Source organism: Dendrobates tinctorius, unplaced genomic scaffold (assembly GCF_039654945.1).
Source record: "Dendrobates tinctorius isolate UK_male_01 unplaced genomic scaffold, ASM3965494v1 ptg000138l, whole genome shotgun sequence".
Lineage (NCBI taxonomy): Eukaryota > Metazoa > Chordata > Amphibia > Anura > Dendrobatidae > Dendrobates > Dendrobates tinctorius.
In genome coordinates this window covers 14,404,456-14,426,198 of record NW_027361806.1, presented here as the reverse complement: position 1 = coordinate 14,426,198, position 21,743 = coordinate 14,404,456, and the positions used below count along the sequence as shown (strand labels likewise).

General features: G+C 37.8%; 1 protein-coding gene across 1 annotated transcript; it reads right to left on the bottom strand.

The window, feature by feature from the left end:
* Positions 1 to 11,132: 11,132 nt before the first annotated feature.
* Positions 11,133 to 12,838, bottom strand: FOXD3 (forkhead box D3). The gene has a single exon (XM_073544974.1). The coding sequence runs from the start codon at positions 12,458 to 12,460 to the stop codon at positions 11,363 to 11,365; it is 1,098 nt and encodes a 365-aa protein (XP_073401075.1). The 5' UTR covers positions 12,461 to 12,838; the 3' UTR covers positions 11,133 to 11,362.
* Between the last annotated feature and the right edge of the window lie 8,905 nt (positions 12,839 to 21,743).

Sequence of the window (21,743 nt, the reverse complement as noted above, 5' to 3'; positions counted from 1 at the left end):
GCTCTCTGGACTGGAAGGGTTCTCTCTCTTTCTCAACCTTCTTCCCACCGTACTTCTATTCTCCTTCGTTCCGATCTGTTCTATCTCTCTTATGGAATCTGTAGTCTTCAGTCTACGTCTCTTTCTCCTTCTCTTCCTTCCTTGAGGAGCTCGTTCCACTAAGACCAGTCCTCAGTCTCTCCTGACTGACTGTTTTCCTCCGCCTTGAACTCCTCTCAGGCTGACCTGCTGTCAGCCTGCTCTCTCTCTCTCAGACCCTCGTCTGACTCCCTTCTCTGGGACTCACCCCAGACTGACCTCCTGTCAGACTGACCTCAAATCCTACACTTTCCCTCTCTTTTATATAATCTCACTCCACCCGCCTCCCAGCACATCTCGTGTTACGAAGCAGGGTTCCACGAGGGGTGCTCTGCTAACCCCCAGCTTGAAGCTGTTAGGTGGCCCCACTGAACTATCCTGTGTGTGGAATGCAGGTGTGGAGCGTGGTCAAGAGTTCCCACCTTACCTGGATGGTGGGACACTACACCTTAGGAGAAGGTGCAGTATCTCTGTGGCGACTGAAGCCTCAGGGGCGCCACATGTACACAGTGACTGCACCAGCAGAATAGTGAGTGCAGCTCTGGGGTATAATACAGGATGTAACTCAGGATCAGTAATGTAATGTATGTACACAGTGACTGCTCCAGCAGAATAGTGAGTGCAGCTCTGGAGTATATACAGAATGTAATACAGGCTGTAACTCCGGATTGGTACAGGATTATACTCCAGGTACAATGTAAGGACAAGAGTTTTTCTGTAGACAAAAAAAAAAGTAAAACTCAGATCTTTTTCTCTGCACATATTATTCTTGTTTTCCCACCCGGATTCGTTATCTCTTGTTGTCAAATATTGGATTTGTCATAGGCAACAAAATTGTTACTACTTTGAATTTAACTTTTGGGACAAATGTAAAGCTGAATGGGCCGTGTGGGTCATAGCTAGTGGTCATGGGGAAATAGCTTATAAAATATAAATCGCTATATTATAATGAGTGCCTGGAAATAGAGATGTGAAGGAAAAGCAAGCACATAGATCAACCGGACGCCTCACATACACCCTATAAAAGTTTAGGTCCTCTGCCATTCTTCATTTGTATATTGTCATCATATGAAGAGGGATACAGCCGGGCGGCCACCATTCCATATAAATAGTGAATATTCCTGTGATTACACCTCCGCTGTATATTATAAAGACATGAAATATTCAGGATGCAGCAGTGTATGGTTTATGGATTTTCACTTCTGGACCCCAGTAATATTATATGAGAGTCTACACCGTGTATTTCCTTATAATTGGTTTAACCCTCCAGCAGACAATACACAGATTTGTTCACTATATTCTTATAAATCTTCATTGCAGCGTGCTTTGATTAATTTAAAGAGATTGAAACTGTAAAAAGTTTCCTTTTTCCATTTACCATCCCTTTTGATGCAATTTGTTGTTCTCTGTTATCAGCCAGGAATGGCCAACCGTGACGACCATAAAGTGTAGGAATCCCCCGCACCCGCAGATCCCAAGTGTTTATGACATATGTTCAATTCTGAACCTTCTGATGCACTTTTTGGTGCTGAGAATTCCAAATAAATGTAATAGAAAGTATCTGCCCTCCTTATTTATTTATTTATTTATTTATTTATTATAAAAGCCTCTTTGTATGCCTTTCCTAAATTGGATTCATAATGATTACATTTCTGTCCCTATCCAATTTCCAAGAGATTGTTTTCTGGCAATCAATGTGGCTGAGATACCAGACATGGCCAAGTAGAGAGGAATGTCGCCGTTTCTTAAAAAGAATGAAAATTGTTACAAAAAGATGATTATATATATATATATATATATATATATATATATATATATAATTACACCAATTAGTGCCTTGTATTTACATTAGCTCATAGATTCTATATCAAATAAACGAGACAAAGAAAGCATTTTCAGGGTGTGTGCACACGCTGCGGATTCTGCTGCGGATCTGCAGCGGATTTGACCCTGCGGATCCACAGCAGTTTTTGCTGCGGTGTACAGTACCACATAAGTCTATGTAAAATGAAAACCGCAGTGCACACGCTGCGGATTTGCTGCGGTTTCAAAACCGCAGCATGTCACTTCTTTATGCGGATTCCGCAGCGGTTTGGTGGCACCTGCTCCATGACAGGTGTCAAACCGCAGGGAAAACCGCAGGCTAATCTGCAGAAAATCCGCAGATAAAACGCAGGTCTTTTGACCTGCGGATTTAGACAAATCCTCGTGGAAAATTCCGCAGCAGAATCCGTAACGTGTGCACACACCCTTAAAGGAAGCCTAGTAGCACAAAATGTGCTGCAATACCAGACACAACCTGTGGACACTGGTGGAGCTGGTTTAATTCTGTACTATCATTTCAAGGTCTCAGTTGGCTTCTGTTAGCCACTAAATTAGCTTCTACTGTCTACTGCTTGATATCTTTGGGAGCTTCATGAGCATTGTTTGGCAAGTGAACAATTTTTTATTTTTTTTTCATCTTTGCCATCAGAAATCTTCAATCCTTACTGTTACCATATACATAAAAAAAAGTTGTCAAAAATTATCAAAAAGTATTTCTGCCTCTGTATCTGTCTACATATCTTTATTATTACAGAAGGAAGGAGGAAATCACTGTGTGAAAGATGGGTTTAAAGGGACTCTGTCAGCACAAAATGACTGTTTCAAGCAAGCACACTCTGATCATAAAGTGATGCGATTCTCTCGCATGAGAAGATTGGGAAACAAATTTCTCCTTCTCCATTGTGTCAGTGCATGGAAATCGAACTACACTCAGATGTCTTCCGAGTGTAGTCCAATGTTTTGCACAGGCTCACTGACTTGCATGGCTGAGTGTGATCCAAACATCGGATATGTGCACGGCCCCATAGACTAATTGGTCCAAGTGCAATCCAATTGTTTCGAATTGCAGTCTGGACGAAAATATACTCGTCTGCACCTGCCCTAAGACAATTTTTAATTCTGCACACAACATTTTCTCAGGTGCTTGAAAAAGTGCTCAATTAATGTTAAAAATAATGAACATACAGTGACATGTAAAAGATTTAGCACCCCTGGTCAAAATTACTGATATTCTGAACATTCAAGCAAGTTAAAGTTTAAATGATCTCTAAAAGGCCTAAAGTTAAAGAAGACACATTTCATTCATCTTTTACATTTTACAAATTACAAAAAGGAAAATGGGCAGATACAAAAGTTTGGGCACCCTGCTTGGTTAGTACCTAGTAACACCCCGTTTTGCAAGTATCACAGCTTGTAAACGCATTTTGTAGCCAGACAATAATCTTTCATTTCTTATTTGAGGGATTTTCATCCATTCTTCCTATGTAAATTCTTCCCCTTCTGTGAGATTGCAGGGCCGTCTTGCATCCTCTGCTATTCTGAGGTCTAGCCACAGATTTTCAATTATATTCGGATCAGGGGACTGTGAGGGCCATTTAGCTTTTGACTTTCGATGTTGTATATTATGGATTTTGATGTGTGTTTAGGATCATCATTCATTCATAGAAGCCATCCTATTTTCACCTTCAGCTTTTTTACAGATGGTGTTATGTTTACATCAAGAATTTTTTTAAATTTCATTGAATCCATTCTTCCCTCTACCCATGAAATCTTCACCATGCCATTGGCTGCAACACAACCCCAAAGCATGATTGATCCACCCCTATGATGAATGGTTGGCGAGATGCTCTTTTCCTGAAATTCTATGCCTTTTTTCTCCACACATATCTTTGATCATTGTGGCCAAAGACTTCTGTTTTATCTTCATCGGCCCACAGGATTTGTTTCCAAAATGCATCAGACTTGTTAATGTGTTCATTTGCATACTTCTGATGCTGAATTTTATAGTGAGGACGCAGGAGAATTTTTCTTCTGATGACTCTTCCATGAAGGCCATAGTTGTGCAGGTGTCTGCTAAATCTTTCTGTAGGTCTTTTGCAGTCAAACAGGGGTCCTGACTCTCCTCTCTAGCAATCCTACAAGCAGATCTCACTGAAATTTTGCTTGGTCTTCCAGACCTTATCTTGATCGCCACTGTTCCTGGTAACCACCATTTCTTAATTACATTTCAAACTGAGGAAAGGGCAAGTTAAAAAAAACAAACACTTTACCGTCTTCTTATAGCCTTCTCCTGCTGTGTGTGCCTCCACCATTTTCATTTTCAGAGTGCTAGACAGCTGCTTGGAAGAACTCATGGCTGCTGTTTTTTGGCACAAGATTAGAGGCGTCTTGGTTTTTATAAAGCTGGGAAATTGACATCACCTGGTCTTCCCCAACGATGACAGTGAACAAGCCACAACCCTAACAGGCTAATTAAGGTCTGAAACCATGGGCACACAAATCTCCAAGGGTCCCATATTTTTGCATCGGCCCATTTTTCCTTTTCTTAATTTATTATATTTAAAAAATGACTATATACTGTACACATTATTGTTGTTATTTTGCATAAAATACAAAGGAAATGTGTCTTCTGTAACTTTAGGCCTTTTAGAGATCATTTCATCTTCAACTTGCTTAACTGTTCACAATAACTGTAAGTTTGACAATTTTGATAGATGATAGATAGATAGATAGATAGATAGATAGATAGATATTTAAGAAAAAATGGAACAGCACACTTTCAATAGATTGATTGATAATAGATCATAGAGAGATGATAAATAAACAGATAATAGATATTTGGGTGTTTATTTTGCCTTCCTCTGGATCAACATGTTAGGGCAGGTTAGGACAGGATATGGGTTGAACTAGATAGACTTAAAGTCTCCCTTCAATCTTAATAACTATGTTACTATGTATATTTGATAGATATATAGATAGATAAATAGCAAAAAAAGGTAACGGCACAAAAATATATATAAAAAAAAGTGAACTTTAATGCCCAATGGTGTGGCGACATTTCGGATACAAAAACCTTTCTCAAACCGGACTTGAGAAAGGATTTTTTATATGAAATGTCACCACGCTATTGGGCATTAAAGTTCACTTTTTTAATATTTTTGTGCTGTTTCCCTTTTTTTTGTAATTTATTCTAAGGAGCCAATTGATTGCTGGTTGGAGAGGCGTGCACACTATTGGGGTATTTTCTATGGTGCTATTCCAATTTTTGTATATAGATAGATAGATGGATAGATAGATAGATCAATAGATAGATAGACGATAGATAGAAAGATTGATAATTTAAGAAAAAATGGAACAGCACACTTTCAGCAGATTGATTGATAATAGATAGATGATAGATGATAAATAAACAGGTAATATATAATAGATACATAATAGATAGATAATAGATAGATAGATAGATAGATAGATAGATAGATAGACAGACACTTTCAAAATTAGGCGGGTGTGCTGGCTTCACAGCAAACAATCTGTATACTTTCCCAATATTTAGAGACAAAAAAATGGGAAGCAGCACTCCAGAAATTATATGAAGAATAGGTGGACTTGACCTAATAAAGTTCACTTTATTCTTTATGTAATTTCTGGAGTGCTGCTTCCCATTTTTTGTTGAAAGATAGATAGATAGATAGATAATACAGATAGATAGATAATATATAGATATTTTAATTTTTTGTTATTTTAGTAACATAATTTTATTTTCATATTTTGCAGTTTTGATGCATTTTCCCCATAGTAAATATTTTATTAAAATCTTTTCATTGGATTATTTCCTGTGAACAGAAGATTTTGCTTTTAGTCTCAGTCCTTTGCAGAGTCTGAGGCAGTGGCTGTCGCTCGGTGTCTGTCTATACCTGCACAGCAGCATCTCACATCCATTACCTACAATGCACCCAGAACACAGAGCTGACCAGGGAGAGATTCCTCAGCTCCTCATCTATTAGATCTGCAGCCACACACTGGGATGTGACATTACACCAGCACATAATAAGGTGATGCTGGAAGCAGCTGACTGATCCATTTACAGGCAGGGTGTTATATATTGTACAGCACTGTGCTCCAGCCTCTGTGGATAATGGCAGATTCCCTGCAGTCTGGAGCCTCTCTCTGTGGGTACCAGAGCTTAGAGGCACTGGCTCATCCCCTGCAAGCTCAATGCAAGGGCAGCAATCATCACAACAGTGCATACAATCCCAAATTATAATATACAGCGCTGCAATAATTTATATACATGGAATCCTATAGATTATACTCAATGCACAATAAGTATGCACCAAAAGCCACACTGTTTCTATAGAGTAGGTACATATATAATAACCCACATATATGCTCAAACCTACCGAGGATTATAATCAATACATTTATGAATATTGTATATATATATATATATATGTATATATATATATATATATAAAACATTCACAAATGTATTGATTTAATCATCTGTAGGTGCATACTTATTGTGTATTGAGTATAATCTGTAGGTTACCATGTTTATAAATTATTACAGAGCTATATATTATAATTTAATGAAAAATAATGTATAAAAAAAAATAAAGGTCAATAATAATTTATCCATAACATTATATATAAATGTTACTGGCAAGTATTTATTTTTATTTATTGAATTTTCATATATTTTATTAATTTCAGTTTTCACCAATGCAACACACAAGAGAAATATCTACTAAAATATAAAGAATTGTGAAAAAGCAAAACACCATCCTATAATTTTATATGTATTCTCTCCATTTCTCTCCTTGCTTTCTATCATACATAATTCTGTAATGTCTCACAGTCATTACCACCATTTGGTGCCTCTGTCACTTTGCTCCATCTTACCCATGGCTGGGGCAGGACTGTGGCCCCTCTGCTCAGGGGTCTGCTGGATTGGGGGCTTCTGGGCAGTGAAGGGTAGATGTTTCCATTGTTGTAAATCACCAGTGAAATGTTGGCTCTGGATGAGCGTCCAGCAACTGTTGGGAGCAGAGCATGGTCATTCTCTCCCTGTTTAGGATCCGGTTACGTTTAATACACCCGCAGGACAGGCTGCTATGCTTTATACTAATAGACATCTGTCACTAGCAGTGTCAGGTTTTCCCATGTGTGTCAAATAGTTTATTGAAGCTGAGAGAAAAGCACAAAATCAGACTGGGTTACATGGACGAGGCCTGAAGTTCACAGCCAGCAGCCACCACTTGTAGATGACATTACAAAGCCTGAGCTCTGCCCTGACACCTCCATCCAAAACCATTACAGGAAGCTGATCCCAATGCTCAGCCCTAAGTGACATTTCATTAGTGCAACAAATACAGGAAAACAATCAGTTAAAAAAAAAAGTTTTCATATTATATGCATGGGCATGTTTTTTTTTTTTGTTTTTTTTTAGCTCCGATGTATATTTTACTAATATATATATATATTTTTTTACTTTTTTATTATTTATATTATTATTTATTTTATTATTTATTTTTCTATTATTTTATTATACTTTTTTTCTGAAATGTAAAGAAATGCTGAATATGTTGGCGCTAAATAAAAAAAATATTAAAATTAATTACAATAATAAATAATTAATTTATTAATTATTTTTTTCTTCATATTGCATATTCATAAATTACACATGTGGAAGGCCTGAACAATATATATATATATATATATATATATATATATATATATATATATATATATAATACGTATATAAAATAATATAATAAATACACATAATATATGTAATGATTGTACAATATACATAGTAATTATATAAATTATATATATTTATGTAAATTAAATAAGCATGTATATGCTTATGCATACCTTTTGCATTTATCATTTTTTTTTCAATATGCAATATGCTAATTAGATGTCTTCAAAAAAAGCATTTATAATGTATAATATATACACCAATCTGCTATCATACTGGCTTTACTCTCTACGTAAAGCCAGTATGATAGTAATTAAAAAGGGACAATAAATAGAATATTTAAATCAATTTATACTTATTTAAAATACATAAAATACAAAATCCATAAACAGGGTTAAATATTATCCTGGCAAATTAATTTGTTTAATACTTTGCTTAGTAAAATATATGGTGACATGGGGTTTGCAGAAAAGAAAAGGAATCACTGAACGATAAAATTCCCCATTTGCAGTATTGCTGCTCTGCCACCTAGAGGACACTGCTGGAGCTGCAGACGGTAGCCACTAGTGACAGCGGTACAGTGATACCTGTCTGCTGCTAGTTTTTCTCCCCCTTTGACCTCATAAGAGCAGAGAACACAGCTGTCCAAACTCTGGCAAGCATGCTCTTTCTCTAGCCTGGCGGTGGCCTGTAGCTGTCATTTGCTAATTATACTCATTAGCTTGTATTTTTTTTTATTAACTAGTCACATTTTTTTTTGCTATCAAATATATCAACAAAACTGGTTATGGACGAAGAGCAAAAAAAAAAAAAAGAAAAAAGTGTAATAATTTATAACATATTCAACATGCCAATGTGCTATATTATTTAAGCAAACATAATATATATATATATATATATATATAGATATACACAACATATATATGTATACACGCGCATAAATGTGTACATATATTTTTTTGCGTAGGAGATGAAATAAGGAGAAAGTTGTGGAAAGGTTAATACATGATGTGATATAAGATGCTAATACATGATGTGATATATATGAAATGCAGGATTAAATGTAGATCTATTTAGAAAAAAAAAAAAACATAAAAAAAAGTAAAATATATGTGTATGTGCAAAAAAATAAGTATTTTTTTGACTCCTATATATATATACTGTGGAATGCAATTATTTCAGAACAGCACATACTAAAAATAATTTACCAATGACATTACTAATCTAATATTAATGAAATGATACAATTAATAGCAGAATAGTGCTCATAGCAAATAAGTAATAATCCAATAATAGCAATGACATTAGTAATATCATTTTCCAAAGATTGTTGCAAGTACTAGCAGAGTAGTGGTAATATCAAAACAGTAATAATAATTATAATACCCTCCGCATTAATATCAGATCATTTTAATATGATACAAGCAGAAGTAGAGGGAATGGGAAAATAATAATGATGTAAAATGGTATGATAACAGAATATGTGGTCTTGGATATACTAATAATGAGATGATGCAGATGGTGAAAGCATTGTGTGATACTATAAAGGAATAGAATAAAATATCAGTCTAGTAATAGAATAATGATAGTAAAATGTAGGTGTATAATTGTGGCTGGGACAATGACCCAGCTCTCCTTCTTCTTCCCTGGCCTGGTCTGCAGGGTGGTGGATGGCCTGAGCCAGCTCCTGTCAGCCTGAGCTATTGCTGCTATGTACTGAGATATGAAGAAGTAATTTTATAAGTAACAAAGGATCAGGATTGGAATGAGACCCTGTTATCCAATGCCATTTAGAAGCATCGGATCAGCAGCTTCTTGAGCCTAAAAGTGAATTCAAGAAGACAAGTCCTTTCCCTTTTTCCCAGGGGGATCTGCTATATTTAGTCCTAACCTCCCTCTTGTACAAATGAAGGACCATTTGCTGTTTACTCAGAACCGATTAACCAGACACAACTGTGAAGCAAGAAACTGCAGCAGCCCCTGCAGGAGCTGAGGGGAGTAATGTGCCCTGTGCAGCCCTGTGCTGGGTGGGAGACATAATCCCCCTTGTATTCAGGTGACTCCTCTTATTTATAAACTCTCCCCTCTCTCATCGTCTTTTATTCCCTTATATTTATACAGGAGCATAAATGTTTACTCAGAGCAGGGATAATATTACCCCAGCCCTAAAAGTCACACTCAGCCCTGCTCCAAATATCCTCCTCATCAGGGGACAGCAGAGCTCTGCAGACTGCGACCATCACACAGAAGAGGCAGGCACTATCATCCAAACCCTCTACAAATGCTATTATTAGTATTATTATTATTATTATTATTAATAACTCCTGGTCAATGCAGCCAACGGAAGATCACCTGAAAGAAATAATAGAACGCTTCAAAACAGTAAATAGATTGTTAGAGATGTGTTATGAAGTCTATTATTCATTATTGATCATGTTAATTATAGCTTTACATTAGCTAATATTTATCCCAATCTATAGCTTCATATCTGATATTTCTCACTTCACGTTAAATAAAATGAATCCCATATCGGCATCAATCTATCAATTTATTTATCTATTTGATATCTAGCAAGTTTTTGAAAAAAAAAAAAAAGAAATAGTTAAAATGATGAATATTAGTGGGAGACATTTGTCAATTTTATGCAACTTTTACAAATATATATATATAGCAAAAGTTGTATATAATATATTCACATAGATAGATAAAAAATATACACAGAAGATAGATATCAGACAGATAGAATTTAGATATCCGATAGAACAACAGATAGATAATAGATAAATAATAGATAGTAAATAGATAGATAATAGATGATAGATAGATAGAGAGATAGATAAATAGATAGATGATAAATAGATGGATAGATAGATAATAGATATATGGATAGATAGAAAATATATGGATAGATAATAGATAAATAATAATAATAATAATAATAATAATAATAGATAGATACTTGATAGAGAGGGTGAGAACAACATAAATAAATAGTGAAATAGAGTAAAAATATTGGATCATATGCAGAATAAACAAAAAAAACATACAAGTAAAAATTTATAAAATAATCTGATATAAAATCAATTTGTCAGATATTTAATTGTGTTTTGTAAGAAAAATAACAACTAATAATAATAATCCGATCTCCAATAATCCTTGGATTCCTTTAAGCCATTCTCTCCCCTCCGCATATATTTTCCGACACTTCTCATTCCCGATAATAATAATGATAATACTAATCATACTACTACTACTACTAATAATAATAAAAACAGTGGGAGACAATGGAACATTTTTTAAAAACATTTATTTACAAAACTGTGTACAACACGAAGTATTAACACATAGATACATAGAATCTTCATTCATATAGAAACAGATTTATTTTTAGGGAATCGCCTTTTCCTTTTTTTTTTTTTTACAATTTTCTTAAAAATGTATCAATTAAAATTTTCTTTTATACATTTTTTTTTTTCAGTTTTCATAAAGTAAGTGAACCTTCAACAAAAATGAAAGCTCAGTGCTCTAGATCTAACAGTTTTCTTACAAAAATAAAAACCCAGAAAGGAAAATCGATCAAATATAAGGATTTCTTGTATTTTTTTTTCTCTGATACAAATATTTACAAATGATCTATAGGTTGTTACCTGTACACAATGCATTCCAGGGATGTACAGATACAATACAGCAGTCCTTTCTGATGGGTTCATTTATTTTAAGTCTTTTTTTTTTGGGGGGGGGGGTGATTGCCTGGGATTATTGCGCTGGCCATTTGGCTACTGCAGCCGCTGTGGGTAAGAATGGTCCTGATAGGAGGTTGGTGGGGACGCTTAATATTGGGGTGATGGTGGCAGTGCTTCTGCTGAGTGACAGGGGCTGGTGGCTCATCAGGGCTGATTGGACAGTCACTGGGGGTCTCAGGAAAGTCTGTGCAGAGGAGGCTGCTGACACCCCAATAATGTTCTCTATACTGAAGGAGGGTCTGCTGCTGGGCTCAGACTTGATGATGGAGGCTGCAGTGCTCAGGCTGTTCAGCTGCAGCTGGAGGCTGGGACTGAGCTGGGAGTTGAAGGTTTTCCTGCTGAGTTCAGTGGAAGGCAATAGGGGGACAGCTGGGGGCAGCATGGGCCCTACAGGGGGTATATAGGGGTATTGCAGTGCAGCTGGATGATGGTAGGCTGCAGGATGAAGCCCATAGTGCCTGCCATAGGGACTGGCCAGGCTGTAAGCCCCAAAACTCTGCATCATAAGTGCAGTCTGGTCCCTCAAGTTGTCAGGTTGATGTCTTTTAAACCTTTTCCTCCTCCTCAGGAAGCTGCCATTGTCAAACATGTCTTCAGACTGGGGGTCCAGGGTCCAGTAGTTGCCCTTGCCAGGGTTGCCAGGCTCTCTGGGGATCTTGACGAAGCAGTCATTGAGGGACAGGTTGTGCCGGATTGAGTTCTGCCAGGCGGGGAACTTCTCTCTGTAGTAAGGGAAGCGATTGCTGATGAACTCACAGATGCCACTGAGGGTCAGCTTCTTCTGGGGGCTCTGGAGGATGGCCATGGTGATCAGGGCGATGTAGGAGTAAGGGGGCTTCACCAAGCTGCTCTTGGGTTTGTTCTGGGTGGGTGCACTCCCGTCCTGGAGGTCTCCTTTGCCCTCTGCTTCATTGGCACTGTCTGAGGGGCTTCTCAGTTCCTTTCCCCCCAGATCCTCCACATCCTCCATATGTTCAGGGTGGCTCTCACAGTCACTGTCCTTGTCCAGGGACTCGTCCCCTTCTCCCACCACATCAATGTCCACATCTTCAGCGGTCAGCACAGTCTGGCCCGACATGTCACTGGCACTGCTGCCTCCAGACAGGGTCATCACAGCTTTTGGCCAGGCTGATCCGCTAGGGATGGAGTGCAAAAGGGGGAAGAAATGAAGGCAAAAAGACAAGCCAATTTTCCGGAAAGTCCTCAGCTGAGTCTTCAGGGCCACCCAACTTGCAGCAAGGAAGCCAGTCAGCTACTGCTCAGATCCTGTGCACTCACCCAGCCTTGTGCTGAGCTCCAGAGCCCCCACCCTCTGTCTCCAGTCTTGGAGGTAGCAGATTGTCCAGGGAGCAGGGAGGGGAATGGAGCAGAGTCCAGAGAAGACAATCTCTGAGTGTCCAGTGCAGGGCTGGCTCCAGGGCACTGTCCACAGGGTGGCAGGGGTGGTGTGCAGGTGATGGCCGGCCTTACCCACTCAGCCACTTTTAAAGTCCTCTTTGCAAAGACTGCCTGATAGATTACTTTCCAGTTAAAGATATACTAGCAGGCGGGTCACATGACCACTTGACGTCACCCCCCCCGCCTGCACCCCACCCCAGCTAAACCAGGCACAACTCAAGTTGTTTCATGAAATTGTCAACAAAGAGACATCAGTAGCACAAACTCCCATCATCTGCAAGAATGAGGCAAGCTGGCAGCACCCTGGCACAAGGAGCTGCGACCCTCACCCTGGCAATGCATGCATCCTGGCTGTAAGCCCACCTTGCATGACATGTCACCTGGGCAGGATTTAAACCAGGGGTCTATATGGGGGAACAGCTGTAATAGCAGCATGAGGGCAGGTGACATGGCTGGTGGTTAGGAATGAATGGCAGTGGCCATGCAATTGGGGCTTGACCCAAAAACCAACAAGCTGCTACCTCTGTCAGGTGCTGGGAAGGCAGAGGATGGGCAGAGGGCGCCCAGCTGCTGTGAGGGGGCACAGAGGACACCTACTGATGGCTGTGTCACATGTAAAGAAGCCATCAGGACAAAGGCCATAGACTGTGGAGGCCCGAGCGCAGGCTGATGAGGAGGAGGCGATCAGGCGCTGTTAGCATGAGAAAGCCGAGGAAATGAGGCGCTATTCACTGCACCAGGTGAGCGCTCAGCGCAGGAGAAAGCCACATCGGAAGCGGAGATTTATAGGTTAATTGTTCTCCGAGTCCATTGTGTAATGTGCGACCCCAGAGATCAAGACAAGAGTGGGCCAGCTGCGAATGTCTCTGTCCATCTATCTATTATCTGTCTATCTATCTATCTATCTATTATCTATCATCTGTTATCTATCTATCTATCTATCTACCATATATCTATCTATTATCTATCTATCTATCTATCTATTATCTATCTATCTATCTATCTATGTATATATCTATCTATTATCTATCTATCTATCATCTGTTATCTATCTATCTATCTATCTATCTACCTACCATATATCTATCTATTATCTATCTATCTATCTATTATCTATCTATCTATCTATCTATCTATCTATCTATCTATCTATCTATGTATATATCTATCTATTATCTATCTATCTATCATCTGTTATCTGTCTATTATCTATCTATCTATCTATCTATCTGTCTCTCTATTTATCTATCTATCATATATCTATCTATTATCTATCTATCTATCTATCTATCATATATTTGTCTATCTATTATCTATCTATCTATTTATCTCTCTATCATCTATTGATTTTTTGTCATCTATCTATCTATTATCTGTCTATTGATCCATATTATATCTATATTTCTAATATAGCTTAATATATATATGTTTTGCATCTTTCTCTGATCTGCTATACCTATATTTAGATACTGTATATAAAATAATCTATCATTTATCTATCTCTTGCTACCTCTCTGTCTTATGTTATTTTCTTTATTTCTTTCTCCCAACTTTCTATCTATCTATCTATCTATCTATCTATCTATCTATCTATCTATCTATCTATCTAGCTATCTATCTAGCTATCTATCCATCTCTCATGGCATCTTTTTTTTCTTCATTTTCTGTTTGCTTGTTTGTTGTCTCATTTTCTACCTTTTCTCATACTTTTGTTTTGCATTTTTCCAACATTTGCATTAATTAAAAAGAAAACCATAATTGACTCCGGGATCAATTGCTTTCCCCACTTCTGTTCCTGTTGCTGTGACTCCTCCTGTAGCTGTGTCGCCGCTCTGCTGCTGCCTGAAGTGTCAGCTCCTGGGCCAAGCTTGGTGAGAGGCGATGTCCCTGTGTCACATTCTATCATTCCCACAATATCGCTGCTGTATTTGCCTGTCTGTGTGATTTTGTGTCTATTTTATCCGGAGACCATTGTGTGTAATAATCCATTCCCAGGAATAAATGACAATAGAACCAATGCACATTACAAGATCTTTTTATCTTTACATTTCGCAATTTCTCTATATTTATTTAGTTCATTCTCTAATTTCACGCGTGTTTTTTCCACCTGTTTGTGTTATTTTATGGGCGACAAATATCGCATTAGAGCCGCAATTGTGGAGAGAACAGGAGCCGGAGCCTGTCTGATAATTATCACATCTGTAATTGGCCTCTTTATTAATTGTCTGTCAGCTCCTTGCAGGCGATCATTCTGGTCATTCGCACCCGATTGGGGTGTACAGTCTCCTGGCTTGTGTTTAGTAGGAGGGGTGTACATTTTTGCACTGGGAGGGAGGGGCAGATATTCACCAATTCGTTTGTTACTGTTTTTTTGTGAGCACAATAAAAGTCAAATTAATTGATTCATATCATTAATTACCCTGCTCGGTGTGAACAGGCGCCTCTCACGGCTATTAGCCAAGCTTTCTATATGAGTCCGTGTAATCTCTTGTTCCATCAGTCAAAACAGCTCATCTGGATCCGACACAGGACCCCAAATCTGCCCCATAACCGGGGGCGACCTGAGATGGAGCAGAGCTGAGTGTGTCACCGGCCTGCCTGAGTATGGCATCGAAGATATAAAAGTACAAGTGTAAAGATCTATCTATCTATCTATCTATCTATCTATCTATCTATCTATCTATCTATCTATCTATCTATCTATCCCTCCTTCGATATGTATTATTTACCATCTACCTATCTTTAGTTCTAATTATTTCTTAAATCTATTTTCCATAGTTCTATATTTCTTATCTATTATATATTTTAAATTTATGTACAAATGCAAATAGCTATTTTTACATCTTAACCTAGTTAAGAATTACTCTTTTTTTTAACGAATAAAGGGATGAAAATGAGCTCAATATCCGCAGTGTATGGAGTCAGCGAAGGGTTTGGGAGGAGGAGGAACTCTGGGACTTGTTGTGTTTGCTCTGTAAAGATTTGGTTTTGCTCTCTAGTCCATCTGACAGATCTGGTGTTGGGTAAATCCTCTTCTAATCCTAATTGCAATTGGCTATAAAACGCTGAAGGTATTTAACAAAAAGTGCACAGATGACACAGGAAGAGGCTCCCAATAATAGGATCAGGAGCTCAGACAGAGCAAAATATCAAAGGGTGGCAGCTATAATAACCTAGCATGGGGGCACTGCAACCAAGTGTATACCTGCCCAAACTATCTATCTATCTATCTATCTATCTATCTATCTATCTATCTATCTATCTATCTATCGATCTATCTATTCTACCTGTACAGCACTTTGCAAGACCCATATTGGGTCTTCCTAGCATAACTTTTAAAATTTATATATTGCTTTTCTGAACAGTAGTGCAATGTTATTCTAAATATAAAATGTGTTTTCAATAATAAATGTTATTATTCTAAATATCTATCTATTTGTCTATCTATTATCTATCTATCCATCTATTATCTATCTATCTATCTATCTATCATCCATCTATTAGCTATCCATTATCAATCTATCTATTATCTATCTATCTATCTATCTATCTATCTATACCTATCTATCTATATCTATCTATCCATCTATCATCTACCTATCTGCACACAGTGGGTTTAGAAGGATTTCTGGAGCAGGGGAATCAGTGATGTCCGCTTTTAACTCTCTAATCTTCTTACTTTCACTAATGATTGATCCCAATCAGTGTCAGAGCTTTGATGCCATCTTTAGCTGCACTTCGTACACAGGAGTCTCCCTCTCTAGATATCTCCTTTATACACCAAGTTTATAACAACTGATCCAAAGCAGAATCGATTTAACCCTTTGTAATCATTACACAACTCAGCTCCAGTCCTTTATTTTTTTTTTTTTAAATAAAATAACAAACATGATAAAACAATGGTGATACAGATATCTGCTGTTCAGGTGTAGGATCTATTGTTCTTGGTGGTTGCACTGGATGGGCTGGCAAGAAGCAAAGAAAAAAAAAAAGATCAGTCATAACTATTTTGATCTCTATGTTGCAATTGATAGCATTTTACATATTATTATATTCTGCCTAATGATGATTAGTTGCAATTTTTGCAATTATGATATTAAAATTTTGATTTTTTTATTTAGTTTTCTTATTGTCATCCATAACATTTCCACATTCTCATGATATTTGACTAATATTTGACATTCAATATTTCCACGTTATTATGCACTGTATTATTTTAATCCTTATACTTTCACACTTTTTCTGTCCTTTCTTATATTTTTCTGTTATTCTTATGATGATGGTGGTGCAGATAATGAATGGAGGACACCTCCAGACACCTCCAGGTCCCTTCTCTTCGTTCCATCCAGGATTTGTGGGATTTATTTTTGCTGGGATGGCGCACACATCCATCCTGCAGGAGGCCCCAGGTTTAATGGACGATGAGAGAGCATTTAGGGGCAGTGAGACAGTAACACTACATGATATATTTATGGCCTTGTTAGCGTGCATTTAATTACAGCTATTATGTTAATTATTGCACATTAGTATGGAGTGATCTGCATGTCAGCTTTCATCACAATGAGCAGAATACAGGGAGAGAAGAGAGGAGGGAGGCAGAGGAGGAGGAGGCTGCTGCTCATGGAGGCTCCTCATCCCTCCAGGCTTCAGCTTAGAAGGGAGAATCCAGCATTGTTACCCCCACTGGAGAAGCTGCTTTATCACCCTGGATCATTCTGTCAAACACTATGATGGGAGTCATTTTTATCCCCCCCCCCCCATTTAGAGGACAGGGAGGGTGTTATGGCCAAGCTCATGCCTTTTCCTGTGCTATTACTGAAGCTCACACCTTCACCTGTGTTTTGAACCCCTCCATGGCATCCAAACACTTTTGGGTTGGGGTATTTAGGTTAGGTTAGCACCCTTTCATCTTTCAACACCTTACATAAAAAGAAAAAAAACAACCCTAGAGGTAAGGGGTTAATTATTGCACTTCATCCTGGGGCCCTTGTCTCCTGCTGATTTCTAGCTGTTTGCAGAAGGTTCCAGTTCTATAGTGTGTTTTTTTTTTCTTTACAATTTAAGGCCACGTTCACACGTTCAGGATTTCAGATCAATATTTGTAAGCCAAAATTAGAAATTGGTGAAAAATGCAGAAATGATGCTGATGTGTCTCTATTATACAGTGGCCTTGGTAAATATGTTTTATATCTTATTAGGATGTCATTTTTAAATTATGATGTATTATTAATATTTTAATTTTTTTTTAATGGCAGCTAGACTTATAGGAAAAATAAAGAATAAAATAACTCCAAAAATAAAATAAAAAAAGCCCCAAAACATAAATAAAAAAAAAAAAAATCACAAATGCACAAAATAAATTACAAAACAAAAATCCTCCAAAACTTGCAAAAGACCAGGGTGATAACTTTATTCATTTTGTAGATTGTCATTTTTTTTCCCCCCCTGTGATTTGCTGTTGACGTTTAGATTGTATGAAATAAAAAAAAAAGAAAACACCCCAAAACATAAAGCTTAATACATGATCTTAAGGCCACGTTCACACGTTCAGTATTTGGTCAGTATTTCACATCAGTGTTTGTAAGTCAACACCAGGAGTGGGTGATAAACACAGACAAGTGGTGACGAGTTCCTATTATACTTTTTCTCTGATTGTTCCACTCCTGGTTTTGTTTACAAATACTGATGTAAAATACTGACCACATACTGACCGTGTGAACGTGGCCAGTCTGATTAATGTATACATGTACTTTATATAAACTGGCACACAATAAATTCATTTACAGGGTGTTAGAGGTGGACAGTGACCCATTGCTAGAAACATGTCCCAGCAGTGTCGTAAAATATGATGTGTGAAAAGTGTGCAACATTTATTAACCCTCTTTCACGAGCGGCGAGTGCAATCCGATAAAAAGGGATTGCACCTGGACCAATGTTATTCAATGAGCCAGTCAATATGTTCGGCATGAGAAAAAAAGCGATTTCACTCTGAAATCAGAGAGAAAAAAAATCGGATGACGTACGATACATTGCAATTCTGTAACATAGGAAACTGTAAATAGTACTGTAGAAGATTAATAGCTGCTGAGTAACAAAAAAACGGATTGCACACGGATGAAAAGTGTGAATAAATGGTCCCACTTTTCTAGACTGATTATTTAGACATTTGTGACCCCAGCCTAAGAATTTGTGATGGAGTAGTTGTAACATTGCATCATATTTATCACCATATTACCCAAATTAAAATACCTACAATAGTCGGTCGCTATTGAACCTTGCAAGTTCAGTATTGTCTTAGAGTATTTTTTTAAAGATTGTTGCAGTTTCGGTGGCATTAAATATATTGCACCATGACCATCACTGTATAATATGGCACAATTTATATCAATGTGGTGGATTCTTCCTTTACATCTGTAAAGTAGTGTTGTACTTTATTAAAACAAAAGTATCTCTTTAATGTATCCCACACCAATCATTGTTCCTCATGCCCTATCAGCCCAGGTCAATCTCATTTCCATGGCTGATCCAGGCTGCAGTACATAGACCTTCCATACACACTACATAGACCTTCCATACAAGCCTTCTCCATATATATTTTACATATATTTTTGAGGTCAGTAAAGTATATTTGATGAAAACATCCTGTTTTTTTTTTTTTGAGTTATTATCACCAAATGGGAGGTAGATCTGGTGGAACAGCCTGCACACAGTTCTGATCGCTCACATATAATGCTTCAGTGCAGTCTGTTTTGGCAGTGGCTGGAGCACCAGATTGTGGTTTTATAACTGGAGAGGGGTGCAGGATCCAATGGAAGCCTAAATACCTTAGCCAAAATATTTGTTGTTGGAAATCTATACAAACAAGCTGCTCTTCTGTCCAGCCTGGCCTGAAACAGCTACCCAGGAGCGGGTTGGCAGTGACCGCATTGGATGAAATTTCATTTGAGTCTATGCTGAAATACATGGTGCCTTCTGCTTGTTTGGAATTTTCTGTCTGTAGGTCTTCATATCATTAGCACAGGTTTAATTCATTGTTTTGTGCTTGATTGAATACATGTGACTATCTGATATTTTGTAAAATCTCACCTCCTGGTAGCACTCAGTTCTCATTATCCAACCTACACTGTCCAAAAAAAACCTGCTGTAGTCATAAAATAGTTAAAGTCCTGAATACAAGGGATAGGAGGGGGATGCAGCTGCAGTTTCTCACTTGTGTTTGTGAGATGGGAAGCTGAGAAAGGAGCTGAAGAACCTGATTGGCTCCAAGTGCTGATCAGAACAGAAACTTTACAGAAGAATAAAGAAAAGCCTGCCTAATCAGCAAAATATATACAGCGGTCTGAAAAAGTGTTTGCCCTCTTCCTGATTTCCTTTTCTTTTGCATGTTTGTCACACTTACATGTTTCAGATCACCAAATATATCCAAGTATTAGACAAAGATAACACAAGTTATCACACAATGCAGTTTATAAATGAATGTCTTTATTATTACGGGAAAAAGAAATCCAAACCTACAGGGCCCTGTGTGAAAAACTGATTGCCCACTAAATCTAATAACTGGTTGGGCCACCTTTAGCAGCAAAAACTGCAATCAAGTGTTTGTTATAAATGGCAATGAGTCTTTTACAACGCTTTGGAGTAATTTTGGTCGCTCATCTTTGCAGATTTGTTGTAGTTCACCCACATTTGGAGGGTTTCCAAGGGTTTTAAGGTCATGCCACAGCATCTCAATGGGATTAAAGTCAGGGCTTTGACTAGGCCACTTCAAAGTCTTAATTTTGTTTTTCTTAAGCCATTCAAAGATGGACTTGCTGATGTGTTCTGGATCATTTTCCTGCTGCAATTCAGCTTGAGGTCATGAACAGATGACTGGACATTCTCCTTCAGGATTTTTTGGCAGACAGCAGAATTCATGGTTCCATTTACCACAGAAAGTCTTCCAGGTCTTGAAGCAGGAAAACAGCCCAAGACCATCACACTACCACCACCACCACCATATTTTACTGTTGGTATGGTGTTACTGTTCTGAGATGCTGTGTTACTTCTGCGCCAGTTTAATGGGACATACACCTTCCAAAACATTCAACTTTTGTCTCTTCAGTCCACAGAGTATTCTCTCAAAAGTCTTTGGGATCATCAAAATGTTTTCTGGCAACACTGACACAAGCTTTTATGTTCATATTGCTCAGCAGTGGTTTTCATCTTGGAACTCTGCCATGCAGGACATTTTTGTCGTCTCTTTCTTATGATGGAACACAGAGAAGCACAATACAACAAACGTGAAAAAATACTCTGCAGTATAAATTTTTTTACAGCAGAGTATTTTTTCACGTTTGTTGTATTGTGTTTCTCTGTGTTCCAGTTTCTTGGTGGTGTGAACACTGTCTTACTGACTTGTTCACTGTATGTGCATGGCCCATGCATTTGTATTCTATTGGTTTCTTGCATCTGCAAGTTTTTGGGAGGACTTCACCCCTCTCATGTGGGCCATGCACATATAAAGCCGTCTCACACAGCATGTCCACATCAGACATTACCTCTCTGAACCCTGCTCATATAGGTACTGTTCACATGGTCAGGTTTTAAATACATTGGATAGAACTGCTCTGATGGGTATACCTTGGCGTTGGTAGAGCGGCTTTGCATACATTTTTTGCAAAAAACGTATCAACTAAATACCCTGTTTTGCTATCATCTTTTTAATAGCACTTGCTGTTTATTGTTGAAATTTTTTTTACAGGAGTATTTTTTCACGTTTGTTGTACTGTGTTTCTCTATGTTCCAGTTTCTTTATGGTGTGAACACTGTCTTACTGACGTGTTCACTGTATGTGCATGGCCCATGTGTTTGTATTCTCTTTCTTATGATGGAGTCATGAACACTGACGTTAACTGAGGCAAGTGAAGCCTGTATGTCTTTGGATGTTGTTGTGGGGTCTTTTGTGACCTCTTGGTTGAGTAATCGCTGCATTCCTTGGTGATTTTGGTCAGCCAGCC